Source organism: Papio anubis, chromosome 8, assembly GCF_008728515.1.
Source record: "Papio anubis isolate 15944 chromosome 8, Panubis1.0, whole genome shotgun sequence".
Taxonomy (NCBI): Eukaryota; Metazoa; Chordata; class Mammalia; order Primates; family Cercopithecidae; genus Papio; species Papio anubis.
The window spans coordinates 25965592-25980175 of record NC_044983.1 but is presented as its reverse complement, the minus strand read 5'-3'; the positions used below and the strand labels follow the sequence as shown (position 1 = coordinate 25980175).

The window sequence follows — 14584 nt, the reverse complement described above, 5'->3', positions numbered from 1 at the left end:
CATGTTGGCCAGGCTGGTCTCGAACTCCTGACCTCAAGTGATCCACCTGCCTCAGCCTCCCAAAGTGCTGGGATTACAGGTGCGAGCCACTGAGCCTGACCCATCTATTTTTTACAACCATTTTAAAATGGTTAAATTAGTGAAATTAGTGAAAACATACTTACTGGGGCTTTTGAGGCTGAAAATGCTCTTTTTGAGTTAAGAAATACTAGTATTTTTCAAACTTTGTTGACCGCTTTTCTTAGTGTGAAGTACATTATGTTTTGATGTACACGTTCATATCGCTAAAACAAAAACTTACAGAAATTACTCATACTACTTGCTATTCCCTCTTTTTACTATTTCTGTTTTATTTCATTTTTGAAAGCTAATCTCAATCTGCTAAATAAAATTTTTGGCCCACTAATAAATTTGAACTAAAGTTTAAAAAAAGAGTAGGATTTCATGATAATAAAGTTATGACATTAACTTTGGGTGTGACTTAATGGTGAAGCAGTCTGCAGCATATTAATACTTGAGTTTTGTATTTCTCTTACCCATAAATCATCACAAGTAACATTGACTATTAAAGCATTTTTCTTATGTAGCTGAGGAGGTGCTGCTGTCTCCCTATGTTATGTTGAACAATAAGGCGGAGTAGCAGGAATCATGATTATCTGTCGTGAATACAAATCCAAATATGTTTTTCTTTGTACCATATCAAGAGTGGGAACCTGAGGCTTAGATTACTGAGAAGCACTAAAGCAGAGTTAGTTGCCACATATGCTTGTGTGAGTTTTGCACTGTGCAACCTAGTGGGTGGGGTGTGAAGGGCTGCCTTGATTCTGGTTCACACGAATGGGCTAGCAGTGGTGCCAGCCTAAGGCAGCTGTGCCAGTGACATTCCCACTGTGTCTCTTCTGTCCTTCTCTGTTCATTTACTGTTTGCTGGGGGCTTGTCTTTATGGGACCACGTTCCAGCCTGTGTCAGGTATCCGAAGAGGAAGATTTAGTTTGCGCTTTCACAGCATTCAGGTGGACTTACACACAAAAATAAGTATGCCCCAATTTTATTGTGAATGTACTCCAAAAAGTAAGGTCTATTTTTTAAAAACTATAGACAAAATGAAGTCACATGAATAGTAAATGCTGTAGAAGTAGACAGATGAGAGATAGTAAATGTGATTGAAAGCTGAGAAGGCTTTGTGGAGGAGTGGGTTAGGATGGACTAGATTGTGGAATCCTTTGAATGTCTGTTGTAGGAATATATAGATACAAATCTAGATACATAATTTATGTCACAGATATAAATTTAGATGATATTTTTAGAGCTCTCTGGAGTGGCATTTTGCTGTCATTAAAACCCATGTAGAAAAAAATGTAAGAGGCCAGGCATGGTGGTTCACGTGAGCCTGTAATCCCAACCCTTTGACAGGCGGAGGCGAGAGGATCACTTGAGCCCAGGAGTTCGAGACCTGCCTGGGCAACATAGGGAGACCCTGTCTCTACAAAAAACAACAATAAAAGAAAATATTAGCTGGGCATAGTGACACACACCTGTTGTCCTAGCTACTCAGGAGGCTAAGGCAGGAAGATGGCTTGAGCCTGGGAGGTAGGCTGCAGTGAGCCGTGATCGTGCCACTGCATTCCAGCTTGAGTGACAGAGCGAGAATCTGTTGTCTGAAATAGTGTATGTATGTATGGAACACTTTTTCTCTAGGAACTCTTAGAGTCATTTGGAGGTAGCAACTTTTCCTAGGCTGCCTTGTAAGAATGGACATTACTTCTCTAAATCACCCCATTGTCTGGCATTCCTAGCCCATTGCATTTATTTCTAATAGTCTTTATGACTTCAGACCAAGAACTCATTAGAACCGTCAATTTAAGTGGAATGATTTACTTTCACTGAAAAGCTTTCAGGTCTGTTCTTTTTATCAGCCAGCAGGTGTCATCAGGGAGCCAAACTTTGCCTGACTGAGGGAAAGAGATTTTTAAAATTTCTCTTTCCTTTTTCTGCTTACCTTTTGGCTATTTGCTCAGTCGTACTTAAAGCATTCGAAAGCCTTTCAGAAAACTGATGGTGTCTACAGTTGTTATGAGTTCCTTCACCCAAGATATGTCTTCCTTTTGCTTTTCCTTTTCTGGACAGTAAATACCCCATTCAAATTATATAGACCATACTTTCTTGGGTACATTTTAAATCATCACATATGAATCATTCACAATTTTTTTTTTTTTGAGACAGTCTCTCACTCTGTCACCCAGGCTGGAGTGCAGTGGCGTGATTTCAGCTCACTGCAACCTCCACCTCCTGGGTTCAAACAATTCTCCCACCTCAGCCTCCCAAGTGGCTGGGGCCACAGGCACGTGCTAACCATGCCTGGCTAATTTGTGTAATTTTAGTGGAGACGGGGTTTCGCGATGTTGGCCAGGCTGGTCTCAAACTCCTGACCTTAGGTGATCTGCTTACCTCAGCCTCCCAAAGTGCTGGGATTACAGGCGTGAGCCACTGTGCTCAGCCTCGTTTACAATTTTTAAATTGGCATTTAATACTTAAATACTTCTGTATTAAACAGAATTATTACCAATTATTATGGCTATATGAAATATTTATTGATATAACCTTTATGTAGTGATATATATTAGCCTTAAAAAATGTGCATTCACTTTAAGCGAATACTTTAGCTTTTAGAAATATACCTTAAGGAAATAATCAGAAATATGGACAACTTGATTTAAAACATTTATTGAAGCATTTATAATTAGAAACAACCCAAAGGCCAACAATAGAAAAGTGTATTCATATAAAAGAATTAGGTGGTCATTGTTCCCAAAGAACTTTATTTTTATTTTTATCTAATAAATACATAGTTTAAAAAGTTAAGTAGTAATAGAATGCTTAGAATTAAAAAAAAAATCCGGCTGGGCACGGTGGCTCACTCCTGTAATCCCGGCACTTTGGGAGGCCGAGGTGGGTGGATCACAAGGTCAGGAGATCGAGACCATCCTGGCTAACATGGTGAAACCCTGTCTCTACTAAAAATATTAAAAAATTAGCTAGGCGTGGTGGTGGGTGCCTATAGTCCCAGCTACTCGGGAGGCTGAGGCAGAAGAATGGCGTGAACCCAGGAGGCAGAGCTTGCAGTGAGCGGAGATCGCGCCACTGCACTCCAGCCTGGGTGACTGAGCAAAACTCCGTCTCAAAAAAAAAAAAAAATACTTCTTAATACCCATGTTCCACCCCACCCTGTACCTCCCCAGATAATTACTTTTCACTCTGTTAGCTATTTCTTCTGGTATTTTATTTCCATATGTGATAGAATTTTAGGTGATTTTTATTTTATTTTTATACTTCTATTGTTTGTTTTGTTTTAAATTTTCTATAATTTTATAATCAAGTTATTTTTCTTAAGTAAAATAGTGCTTTAAAGTTTCAGCAAGATCATTTTAATGTTTAAGTATTATTAGGTGAGCTGATTTTCTGAAACATCTAATGTGGCTGCATTGTTTGTCAGTGTTAGTTTTATTCTCTTCATATAGAAATATCTGAGCCTTAGATTAGAAGTATTATATAAATTTATAAAAATTATAGGTCTATATTGTCCAATTTTGAAAATTATTTTTTTTTCTGTATTTTCAAGCATCAAGGCCTCTGAATTACTCTTCTTCATTGAGGGAGAGAGAAATTTGTGGGAGGAGCTGACATTTCTCCCATTCTTAACTTATGAACGCTGGCATATCTTCATTTGACAGTTTTTGCTTCTTTGTTTTCTCATGTCTCATTGCAGATGAAGATCTGATCAAGCATGGCTGGCCTGAAGATATCTGGTAAGTAACAATTTCGGTTCTGCTCTCTGTAGATCATCGTTTCCTTTCTTAGACTTGGCCAAGCATTCAAACTAGAATCGTGCTTTGTACTGTGGTTTATGGGTCTTCAGGGGTAAACAGCTGACTGCCAGTTCCCTTCATTTCTAATTACCTTGCAAGTTGGAAATGATGTTTTTGAGTTTGATCTCAGGCTTGAGAGCAAAGGCCTCTAGGACACAGGCCTTCTTTTTCCTCCTTTTGTCTCCACGCCGTAGTAGGTTACTGAGACCACACCTCACTTAAATATTCAGGCCACTGTTCTTGAGTGGTAAAATGAAGGCTCCACATGAAGCAATGAAGAAAATAGATACAGGCATCCATGTAGATGGAATAGATGGAGGTTCTGACCGGTCCAACTTTAAAGGAAGCACACTTGTTCCCCTTTGTCTTCTAAACTCCCTGATGAGTTTAGCTCTGTCTTGATCCAATCCCAACGCCTTCTGTCTAAAACAATGTATGCAAACTGTTTTAAATAATAACATATACTTTCTTAGTCTCCCTTTGAGATGATTTATTTTGCTCACAAAACCCAGTCCAAAAAAAAGAATACCAAACAAACAAAAAGACTTCATTTAAGCTGAATTCTTTTCTCTGTCTTAGAACACCATTTAGACTTCTACCATTCAGACTTGGGACCGTTTATGAACACGTGGGCTTCTGTCCTATAACACTCTCACACCCAGTTTACTTTATTTGTCTTCATCTTCAGCTTCCACCACTGACTCTGACCCTAGTGTTGTCTCTCTTCTGGAGCACAGTCCTGCCTATGGAGTGGGATATCATCTTCCCGACCCCTCATACCTCCTACTAAGTGTTATCCCTGAAGATAAAGGCACCTCGGTCCCGTTTGCTTTATTATGATAGTGAACATCTATCAAGCACTTAACTATATGCCAAATACTACTAAGTGTTCACCTCCAGTAGTACATTTAATTTCACAACAACCCTGTGAAATAGGTATTAATATTATGCCCATTTTTTCAGATGAGGAAATTAAGGTTAAGAGAAACTGACAGAGTCTGCTCTGTCTGCTACTGGCGCCGGCTCTGGTTCTAAGTCACTGCTTCTGTCTCCTCCAGACTGCTACTCTTTTGGCTTCAACTCCTTTCTTCTCCCAGGCTGTTGCTGCAGCTCTCTCTGGACCTCTTTTCTCCAAATGTGGACACAGACCCCTCACTTAATTCCCTCTAGTGATGGAGCTGAGGCTGCTGCTTTTTAGTAGAGTTGATTTAATTTTCTTTCTTTTTTTTTTTTTTTTTTGAGACAGAGTTTTGCCCTTGTTGCCCAGGCTGGAGTGCAATGGCGTGATCTCGGCTCAGTGTAACCTCTGCTTCCTGGGTTCAAGAGATTCTCCTGCCTCAGCCTCCCAAGTACCTGGGACTACAGGTGCCCATCACCATGCCTGGCTAATTTTTTTGTATTTTTAGTAGAGACTGGGGTATCACTGTGTTGGCCAGGCTGTTCTCGAACTCCTAACCTCAGACAATCCACCTGCCTCAGCTTCCCAAAGTGCTGGGATTGCAGGCATGAGCCACCACGCCTGGCTGGAACAAAGGAATTTTAAAGGCTTTTTAAAATCTGGTCCCTATTCCAGCACAATAGCCTGTCTTCTAAATCCAAATATGTCCTCAAGTTAAACCCTGCTTGGTGCTCTCTTGCCTCATGTGGGCAGTGTGCAATGCTGAAAACAGCCAGACTGGGGCTGCCCGCCTTCCTGGGGCCTGAGACAGTAAGCTGTATGAGGACAATGACCACCTATTTCATTAACTACTATGTTCCCAGTACCTAGCATAGGTCCTGGCACATAGTAGGTATTCAGTAAATATTTGTTGATTTCCTAATTGACTCTCTGCCAGCATAGAAATAGTCCCCATGAACACTTCCCTACAATGGCCACATCACAGTTATCTTCATTTTGAGCTCCTGCCACCTGCAGCTGGATGATTTTCAGTTGTTTTTAAAGACCAGCTATCTCTAGACTCTCATGGAAATAAGAATGGCTGCACCTGTTAGGCAGTTAGCTGATGGAAATTTTTAACCTATCAGGTTTGAGGCATAAATACCTGCATAGAGAAGGCTACATAATCAGATGCAGCCTGAAAATCAGTGTACCACAGTCTTCTACCTGACTTCTTGTTTAATTAAATAAATGGAAGAGAAATTTCCAGTTTACAACCCACATCCAATAAATTATGACCTCAGTTTTTCATTTCATTAAGGTTAGTACTTCCCAAATTGGTCTACAGATACCGAGAGGCCCATTTTGACCCCCTTTAATAGTCTTGAGATGAATGACTCTTGTTGGATGTGACTGGCTTTTACCTTCAGAAGCTACACTTGAGGTGTGATGTGAGTAGGTGTAGACCTCAAAACCCATTCCAGCTGTCAATTTTGGACATATTCCAGGGAGTGCTAAGAATGATCCTGAGTTGATCACCATTCCAGCGTGGCGTGTTTGCCTGCTTCACTTTGTGGAGCTTTTGAATCATTCATTACCTCTGTGAATGTCAGCATCTGAATTTATCCCGGAAAACCTCCTGAGGCTCTTTTAAGCAAAGGGTTTTCCTAGGAATCAGTGAGAATGGAACTAAATTCATCTTTTCTTTTTTTTTTTTTTTTTGAGACAGAGTCTTGCTCTGTCACCAAGGCTGGAGTGCAGTGGTGCAGTCTTGGCTCACTGTAACCTCCACCTCCTGGGTTCAAGCTATTCTCCTGCCTCAGCCTCCCAAGTAGCTGGGATTACAGGCATGCACCACCACAACAGGCTTATTTTATTTATTCATTTATTTATTTATTTTTTGAGATAGAGTTTCGCTCTGTCACCCATGCTAGAGTGCAGTGGTACCATCTCAGCTCACTGCAACCTCTACCTCCCAGGTTCAAGTGATTCTCCTGCTTCAGCCTCCCAAGTAGCTGGGACTATAGGCACCCACTACTATGCCTGGCTAATTTTTTTGTATTTTTAGTAGAGATGGGATTTCACCATGTTGGCCAAGCTGGTCTCCAACCCCTGAACTGAAGTGATCTGCCCACCTTGGCCTCCCAAAGTGCTGGCATTACAGGCGTGAGCCACCGTGCTTGGCCCTAAATTCATCTTTAAATGTAGGAAAATAGAAATAGTGTGCATTTACTGTGTCCAGACCTCCTAACGATTAGTATTTCCACAGACTCCGCTTTAAGTAGTTGGACAGCCCAGCTCCAGGGCCCTGAACGTGTATCCTCAGTTTATGCTCATTTAGGGAAGTTTCTGGTCTCTGCATTCAGAAAAGGGTAACAGGGAGAGGAAGATAACAAGGATAAGAGGGAACTATGGTTATAGTTTAAACTTTGAGTAAATGTTTAGAAAGATTTGAGAAGTCGTTTGTTTCTTTTTTAAGGAAACTTGCTCAAGATTATTTATAGAGCTGGATTTTTTTTTTTCTCTTATAGTTTCATCCATTCTCCCCTGCCCTTTGTAGAGGTGTATCTATCATATACAAACCTGAAGCTGGTGTATATTAGTAAAGTTGCTGTATTTTGGCAGTGATATTCCTGTGTACGTTTTGGTTCTTTCTCTCCTTATGTATGAATATCATTAAATATATATTGAATTATTTGGGTGTTTCTTTTGACAAAATCTACATCAGAGACCTTTAAGAAAAAAATCAGAATGTAATCTACTGTAGGCCCATGGGGAAGGAGATGTTGTAAATAGAGAACTGGCTTAAGGCAAATAAAAGTTGGAATGGGAGAAGTTACTTCTCAGTTATCTTGGTTACTAGTGTGATATTTTCCTAAGATTTTGAAAGACGGTAATGAGATATGTAATTTTTAGATTTGCAAAAAACACAGGTTTTTCTGGCTGGAAAATGTCCAGCTGAAGGTGATAATTAGTTTGAATCTCTCACATGGGAATGCAAATGAGTAAGTGAACCACTTGGAGAAATATAAGTCAACTAAGATGTTATGTCCATTTCTGGCTATTACTAATGATTAAGAGTAAAACCTAGAGTCATCACAGACTGTGCCAAAAGTGCCTAATATTTTTCTGTATTCATAGTGAATAGCAAGATGATTAACATCTTTAAAGAAGGCACTTTTATATAGAATCTTACAGTCTACATCTTGTACTAGGTGTGAAGGTGACCATTTTCACCTCTAAAACATTTATTAGTGCTTAAGAAAATGGCTAGAGAAACTTAGTGGGATGTAATGGTGCCTCTTTAGGATTTTCTGAACATTCTTCAGTCTGGAAAGGTAAGGACCAAGGAAGCAGTATGACTGATGTATTAGTCCGTCTTACATTGCTATAGAGAAGTACCTGAGACTGGGTAATTTGTAAAGAAAAGAGGTTTAATTGGCCGTGGTTTGGCAGGCTATACAGGAAGCATGGCAGTGTCTGTTTCTGGGAGGCCTTGGGGAACTTTTAATCATGGTGGAAGGCAAAGGGGAAGCGAGGCGTCTTACATGGCAGGAGCAGGATGCTGGGGCCATGCACTTTTAAACAGATCTCATGAGAACTCTGTCACAAGAATAGCACCAAGGGCATGGTGCTAAACCATTCATGAAGAATCCACCCCCATGATCCAGTCACCTCCCACCAGGCCCCACTTCCAACACTGGGGATTACAATTTGACATGAGATTTGGTGGGGACGCAAATCCAAACCATATCAACTAAAGTTAACAGAATCACGAAGTGACAATCGCGTTACCTTGTTTGTTGTGTGATGCTGGGATTCTGAGGGGGCATTTCCGGGTATTGGAAAGAGAAAGTCAAGTTCATTTGGTGAACTGAAAACATAAAAATCTCACATCCTGAATGTTGCATAGATTTTAAAAGGTTTAATTAAATTGATAGATTGATAGAGTCATAATGAAAGGTAAATTTAAGGGGTGGGGGACATTCTGAATGTTTTTAGGACAATGTCAATAAAGGACAGTGCTCACCCAAGAGACATATATTAGTATCACTGTCAGAACGTAGGGCTGGATGAACTACTGGGCTTGTGAATTATTGGGTTACATTATTGAATTGTAACCCATTTAATGATGTGTTCTGCTTAGCATCTTTAGGCCCCACCTCACTCTTCCAGCTCTCTATTCAACATTCTTTTGGATTGTTTTGCTATCGCTTGAAATTTGGGATGTCACAAAACTGTCGTCTGTTTCCCCCAAGCTGTGGTTCTGCTTATCTCCCAGGCTGGCAGCATTGGAGACTCACTGACTTCTTTCATTCCCCACTCTTTTCACCTGAAATTCCTTTCCTTGGTTTTGCTCTAAGTCCTATGCTTCAGTCAGGGGTCAAGCAAATCTCACTGCCTCCTTTTTAATCATGAAGCCTTTGGTCACTGATAGTTCTTTTTATATCTTGAAAAATCACCCTTCCCAGCAAGTTAATATTTAGTATCTCTGCTCATCTTGGCCCTTACTCACAGCTCCATAACTCAGTGTTTCTCGTACCTCTTCATGGTGATGGGGAGCCCTTTGGAGGTGGTGACTCTGCTGTATACTCCTCATGATGCTTCACATGTGGCAGGCATGGAGTGAACACTTTTTAGAACAGAATGCTTTAAATGGCATGTGGCCTGAGGAGATAATTGTCTTGTACCTCTTGCTAAAAGTGGTTTTCATTCTTTGTAGGTTTCATGTGGACAAACTCTCTTCGGCTCATGTATACCTTCGATTACATAAGGTAACTGAATTTAAACATGGATTCTTGACTTTTCTCCTGATGATGCGTCGTATCTTGTTCTTTATCTTTTGCAATTAAATTGCTTAAAGTAATAAGTCGGTATGCAAATCTAGAAGTTAACAAATGAAGACATATCTTCCCTCTGACCCAGAAAATCACTCTGTAACATTCTAGATGATTTTTGAGATGTAGAAGGAGGTAGTGTACATATTTCCCAGCTAGACGCACTGCTTATTCTGCCACTTCTGGTGTGCTGTCTGTCATCTCTGCTTTCCTTTTCTTTCAATTCAGTTGACACTCCCAGACTTTCTGTCTCCTCCAGTGGATATCATGTGTGGCTCATGTGATTCTCCTGCCTCAGTGAAGGGCCTGTGTTCCCAGCTATCCTGGGCTTCTTTAGGAAGTTTAAAAGAACATGCTAGTAATAAAGGAAAAAATATTTAATGGCCTCTAGTAATGCAATACCACTATTTTTCCAATCTGTCTCTATTCGTATATTTTATATAGTTGAATCATAGGGTATATATGCTTGTGAGTGTACTGCTTTCTTTTTGATAAACTTTTAACTTTGGAAAAATATTAGATTTACAGAAAAGTGGCAGGAGTCATACAGAGTTCTCATCTACCCTTCACCTAGTTTCCTCCATCATTAATGTCTTACATTACTATGGCAGATTTGTCAAGATGGAGAAACAAACCTTGGCATGTTGCTGTCACCTAAACTCTGGACTTTATTTGGATTTCACCAATTTTCTATTAATGCCCTCTTTTTGTTCTAGTAGCCAGTCTAGAGTACCATATTACATTTAGTTGTGTCTGCCTAGTCTCCTCTAGTCTTTGACAATTTCTCCATTCTTTCTCTGTTTTTCATGACCTTGACAGTTTGAGAAGTACTGATCAGGTATTTTGTAGACTGTAGCTCAGTTTGCATTTATCTGATATATTTTCTCGTGACTAGATGGGTTATGGGCTTAGGGGGAGAATATCACAGAGTGAAGTGCCTGTCTCATCACAGCGTATCGGGTGCGTGCATTACCATGACTTATCATTGATGACGTGGGCCTTGATGGCCTGGCCAGCGTAGCGTTTGGAGGTTTCTCTACTACAAGGTCGCTTTTCTCCCCCTTTCTTTACTCTTATTTGAAAGCAAGTCACTAAGTCCAGCCCATACTCAAGGAGGTGGAGGATGGAATTAAGCACTACTTCCTGGATATGGGAGTGTCATATACATTATTTGGAATTCTGGAAGGAACATTTTTCTCTTTTCCCCTATTTATGTATTCTGTCATTTATTTGCATCAGCCTAGACTCCTGTGTTTATTTTATCCTTTGAGATATGTTCTGGAACCGGGTTATTTTACTCTGATATCGTTGCAGCTTCAGCTGGAACTCTTTCAGTGGGCTTCCGTGTGCTCCCGTGTCCTCTGACTTGCTCCCATCCTTTTGTTCTTTGAGCACATCCTTGCTTTCTGGCACTACGGAGAGTTCCAGGCTCGTCTTGTGTTTTCCCTGTCCCAGCTCCAGAATCAGGCATTTCTCCAAGGAACCTTGGTTCTTTTCAGTGGTATGGTGTTTTGAAATCAAGATCTAGACAGATCCTTTTGTAGTTTATGAGTGTGGTGATTGGCTGTTCATGTGCGTGTATGAGATGTGCCACCCTTGAACCTTGTCATGTCTGATGTGAAAAAATTTAAAAAGATCTAGGCTCTGGGTGTGCCTGTTACCACTGGAGTGTCATTGCTTTTCGGCCCTCTGAGCTGACAGAGAAGGAGATACATGTATGTGTACTAACCCATGCATATGCACATATCCGTAATTGTTTCTGTATCTCTCCATCTGTATTTATACTAAGCTAAACATGAGCTCATGGGGATGGCTCTGATTGTCATCCTTTGCTTTTTGCCTTAAAGCATTTCCAGTCAAAACGTTGTTTTCCATGCTGGCACTTGGGGAGGCTGAGCCAGGAGGATCACTTGAGCCCAGGAATTCAAGACCAGCCTGGGCATCATAGGGAGACCCTGTCTCTACAAAAAATAAAGAAAATTTAGCTGGTTGTGGGATACCCACCTGTGGTCCCAGTTACTCGGGAGGCTGAGGTAGGAGGCTCACTTGAGGCCGGAGGCTGAGGCTTCAGTGAGCCATGATCACACTACTGCACTCCAGCCTGGGCAACAGAGCAAGACCCTGTCTCAAGAACAACAACAACAAAAACACATCATTTTCCAAAGTTAGCTGTAAGCTCCTTTTTTTTCCCCACCCCTTTCAGTGATGTGATGTCCTGTGTTTGTAACACAGTTAAATTCTTTTGTCCACATTCCAGCTTGACATCCCTTGGTTGATTACTTTTTAACGTGACATTTTGTGAACTTTTTTATGTTGCTATATAATTTTCATATTTGTTATTTTGACTGACTGCATTGAGTTAATAATATGCTGCAATTAATATGAAACTCCCTTCTTAGAATATAGGTTGTTTACAATTTTCCAGCATTATGAATCCCAAGAAATAACTTTTCATGATCTACCTTCTGGTTCTATGTTTTGTTTTTTTGTTTTTCATTATTCTTTTAGAATAATTCTTAGGAATGGATTTCCTGGGTCAAAAGATGTACATAGTTTGGTAACTGCTTTGTTGCCAGATTGCTCTCTGAAAGTACAGTGCTTATTTAAAATGCTCTCTACTGTTTATAGGTTTACCAAAATCTTTTTGGGTTTTATAACTTAAAAAATAAAAAAAAAACTTTTGGCCATTTTGATGAATATAAGATGCTACTTCATTATGGCGATAATACTCACTTTTTAGTTTACTGGCAAGGTTAAACATTTTGCCCCATCTCATACTATTTATGTTTTTGAGGACTATATGGTGAAGGAAAAGAGGATTATGAACTCTATGCTGGAGCAAAATTCTGAGTTCTTTTAGGCAACTTCTTGCCATTTTGGAACTATTAGATTTAGAGAAAACAAATTATGGCATTACCAAGTTTCATTTTGGGTCAGATTAATGTCTTCTTTGGGGAATCTGCTGTGTCAGAAGATGGAAAATACTGGTGGTAGTCCTAAGTTCACATTATCACCAATTATTACTTGTTTGAATTGAAGTTCAATTTCACTTTCTTTTGGAAGCACATAATGAGCCCAGTTTAATTTTTTTTGGTAGATATGGGGTCTCACTGTGTTGCCCATGCTGGTCTGGAACACCTGGGCTCAAGCTATCCTTCTGCCTTGGCTTCCCAAAGTGCTGGGATTACAGGCATGAGCCCCTAAACCCAGCCTAATGTGCCCAGTTTGAAAGTGTGTGCTCCTTGAGGAACTTTTACCTGATTAATTTCCTGCAGTAAATGACATAGCCGTTGTACTTAGTAGGTACCAAGGAAGTGTTGGAAATGCAGTAAGACTAAGGGGTTATTCAGACTCTGGGGCCAGACTGCTGGCTTTGAATTCTGGTTCTGCTGCTTACTTACCACGTGACTCTGAGCAAGTTACTTAACTGGCCTGTTTCTGCGTCTGTAAAAGGGGCATCACCTCACTTATTCATCTTTGATTTTGATACAAATTTCTGTAGAGAAAAAGGATCAGTGTCATTTCTGTTATTTCTTCCTTATAATGAATGGTTGAGATCTACACAACAAGAACTTTTTTCCTGATTAAAGCTGAGGATAGATGACCTACCAGATGTCTGAGAACTAAAACTACACATTTTCTTTTGAGAGGAAGGTCATAGGGACCTCGGCCAGGAAGACATCCAGTTGTCAAAAATAGGCACCATTTTCCCACAAGGTTTCTAGAAGTCAGAATGAGAAGAAAGAGAATAAAAATTACTCAGACATAATTATAATTAATATTCTGGCAGTTATTTTCATTTCCTATTTTGTTTTGTTTTTACTTATTAAGTGTCAGTATTTTTCATATTACAGCGTTCTCTTATTTTAAACATTCTCATAATGCACATAGTAAATTTACTTTTCAGTGTTCTGTAACAGTTGAAGAACCTCGCTTATAATAAAGTCATACCTGGTAGATAAGGCAGCAGATGCCCTTTGAGTGCTCCGGTGTCAATGGATAATGAGGTAGTAGACCAATTGGTTTATTTTTGTATTTCAGGGAGAGAATATAGAAGACATCCCAAAGGAAGTGCTGATGGACTGTGCCCACCTTGTGAAGGCCAATAGCATTCAAGGTCAGTTTTCCTAGTGATGTTTTTAGAATTAGCATTAACTTTCTCTGTGTCTGAAGTGGATTACATTTTAGTGAGCATGCTCTTGACTTTGGCCTCCATCAAAGGAATAACACGTGCTGTGCCTTTGCCATGTTTTGTTCTTTAAGATGGATGGCAATTTTACTACCTGTCAAATAACTGAAAACTGATCTCCCCACCCCTGTCATTTTGATGGTCCTATCTGAGTCTCAGCTCTTTTTACTGTTTCCTTACCTTGAATAGAAGGTTGTCTAGATCTGTCTGTACTTAGTGTTATTATAAAAAGACTTTGGGAAATTTGGTGATGTTGATAGCTAAGCAAGAACAATGTGTTTTGTGGCTTTATTTTTAATGTTGTTTGATACCTTTATTTCTATTATTTGTCATTAGATTCTAGAAAAGTCCCCAAATCGTGCTTTTCTACTTTTTCTTTCTCTCCTCCTCTTACATACTTTTTCCCTCTTAAATTGTGAAGTTGTCAAGTCAGTTGATCTTGTTACTTCCCCTCCCCACTGAAGAGAATCTTATTTAGTTGGTCTGGGGTGATTCCCAAGTATCACTGCTTTTAAAAGTCCTCTGTGTGATTCTCCTGTGCAGTGTGGGTTGAGAACAATTAGCCTAAGTGTTTTAGGTGGGGCCTGGCATACTGTGCTTGGTGATTACCTGGTATTTATTTATGCCATGCAAGATTTCATCTAATCGTCATGAAGGGTTAAGAAGGATGATTATTAGGTTAGAGGTGGGGTTTAAGAAGGGAAACTAGGAGGTGGTGCTCTGCTAAGGATGAGCCAGTAGATCCGATTTTAGGGTGTAGAACATAGGTCTAGATCAGGTAGAGGTTATTGTGGCTTGAGATGGAGTGGAAGG

The 14584-nt window shown here is 40.0% G+C and overlaps 1 protein-coding gene and 1 pseudogene across 5 annotated transcripts in view; both read left to right on the top strand.

The window, feature by feature from the left end:
* CCDC25 (coiled-coil domain containing 25) overlaps window positions 1-14584 on the top strand; it is a 41805-nt gene that overhangs the window by 8411 nt on the left and 18810 nt on the right. For 3 of the 5 annotated variants that reach the window (XM_021942163.2, XM_021942164.2, XM_017961883.3), the window contains exons 3-5: window positions 3768-3807; window positions 9468-9519; window positions 13624-13699. In XM_021942163.2, the coding sequence (XP_021797855.2) occupies window positions 3768-3807; window positions 9468-9519; window positions 13624-13699 (168 nt within the window). The remainder of the gene's footprint in view (window positions 1-3767; window positions 3808-9467; window positions 9520-13623; window positions 13700-14584) is intronic. The other 2 variants (XM_021942166.2, XM_021942165.2) reach the window with 1 other exon arrangement.
* On the top strand, window positions 11115-11205 carry LOC116268776 (annotated as a pseudogene).